This window comes from Wyeomyia smithii, chromosome 2 (genome assembly GCF_029784165.1).
Source record: "Wyeomyia smithii strain HCP4-BCI-WySm-NY-G18 chromosome 2, ASM2978416v1, whole genome shotgun sequence".
Lineage (NCBI taxonomy): Eukaryota > Metazoa > Arthropoda > Insecta > Diptera > Culicidae > Wyeomyia > Wyeomyia smithii.
This window is the reverse complement of record NC_073695.1, coordinates 53792587-53793910: the sequence shown is the minus strand read 5'-3', so window position 1 is coordinate 53793910 and position 1324 is coordinate 53792587. Positions and strand designations below refer to the sequence as shown.

The 1324-nt window shown below is 40.7% G+C and overlaps 1 protein-coding gene across 1 annotated transcript; it reads right to left on the bottom strand.

The window, feature by feature from the left end:
* LOC129719626 (uncharacterized) lies at window positions 1–863 on the bottom strand. Its single transcript, XM_055671019.1, has 2 exons — window positions 666–863; window positions 1–603 (listed from the first exon to the last, which is right to left on the bottom strand). The coding sequence occupies exons 1-2, from the start codon at window positions 861–863 to the stop codon at window positions 1–3; spliced, it is 801 nt and encodes a 266-aa protein (XP_055526994.1).
* Between the last annotated feature and the right edge of the window lie 461 nt (window positions 864–1324).

Below are 1324 nucleotides of genomic sequence, written 5' to 3'. Positions count from 1 at the left end.
TTACTTAAGAAACAGCGCACGAAATCTCTTGAAAAACTTTAAAGCGATTTTACTCGTTTCAGTTACCTTGCCAGGTTCGTTTACTCCGGACTGATTCATTCCTGTTGGTCTCGAAATTCCGGTCCAGGAACATTGCAGTAGAAATGGAAGGAAAAAATCGACCAGTTTATAACAACTGTCCATTCCGTTTGCTTTTCCACTAGTGCCGCATATAAAGCTCATATTTCTTATATATTTTTGCATAACACGATCATCTTTCAGGCTCTCTTCGAGCAAGTTTAGTTCCTCAAGAGAACGTATTGGATCTACTGTATCCTCCAAACCAGTGGTAGAAACAAATGGTACTTGGTGAGCTACACCTTCACTCAAAGCTACAGACATGTATTCTACTGCAGTCATAAGTTTCGTCATAACTTGCATGATCTTCGACTGGTTTGCCAAAATCAGATTAAGATTTTGCAGCACAGCAGTTGCAACAGCACTATCCGTTGTATTGTCGTGCACCATTTCAGGCTGCAGGTATACGACTTGAGCAGGATTCTGTGTAATGCTGTCTGCAGACTCGGACAACACGATCGGCTCTAAGCTTAGACCTGTTCCCATCTGAAACAAAATGAAAATCGCTGTATATGCTACCTGAAAGTTACACAAAAATTTTTACTTACCCCTTCATTATTAAGAACAAATATTTCATCTTTGCTGTTCGTTGTGGTACTGGAAAAATCGGCAGTCTGCTGCTCAGCGTATGCATTGAGATCTACGTTTGCAATCGTTCGTGTGTTTGTTGTCAACTGTTGTCGTCTTTTGTCAGGAAGCCGGGTCGTGCTCACCTCGTCCATCTCCGTATCAGATTTATTTTCCATCTTGTTCAGCTCTTCGTACGTTTGCAACTGTCTTTTTTAATGCAGTTGATTCGCTGCCAATTATCAGCGGGTAGGGAATCCTCCAGGAGTGATAACTTTACTACTTTATGTTTTTTCGGCCAATGTAAAATTCCATCCACTTCCCATCCACTGGGAACGATGCTCAAGCAACTCTCCCCTCCTTCAATCGTCTGCACAATTTTGAATGGCATACTGTAATTGTTACAAGTTTCGATTAGAATTTTATAATTCTTACTTTTTGACGAGAAACAAATCCGGTTAACATAAACAGTAAGCAATTCTGACAACTTTGCGCGACGCGGTCGGAATTGCTGTCTTCATTTGACTTGAAGCAGCGCTGCCAAATCCAAAAGGTTTTTTACACAAGACTGTTGGTTTAACTGAGGAGAAGGAATGCTTAAAAAGGTTCTTACAAAGATGACGTAAATGTTAATCGCCTT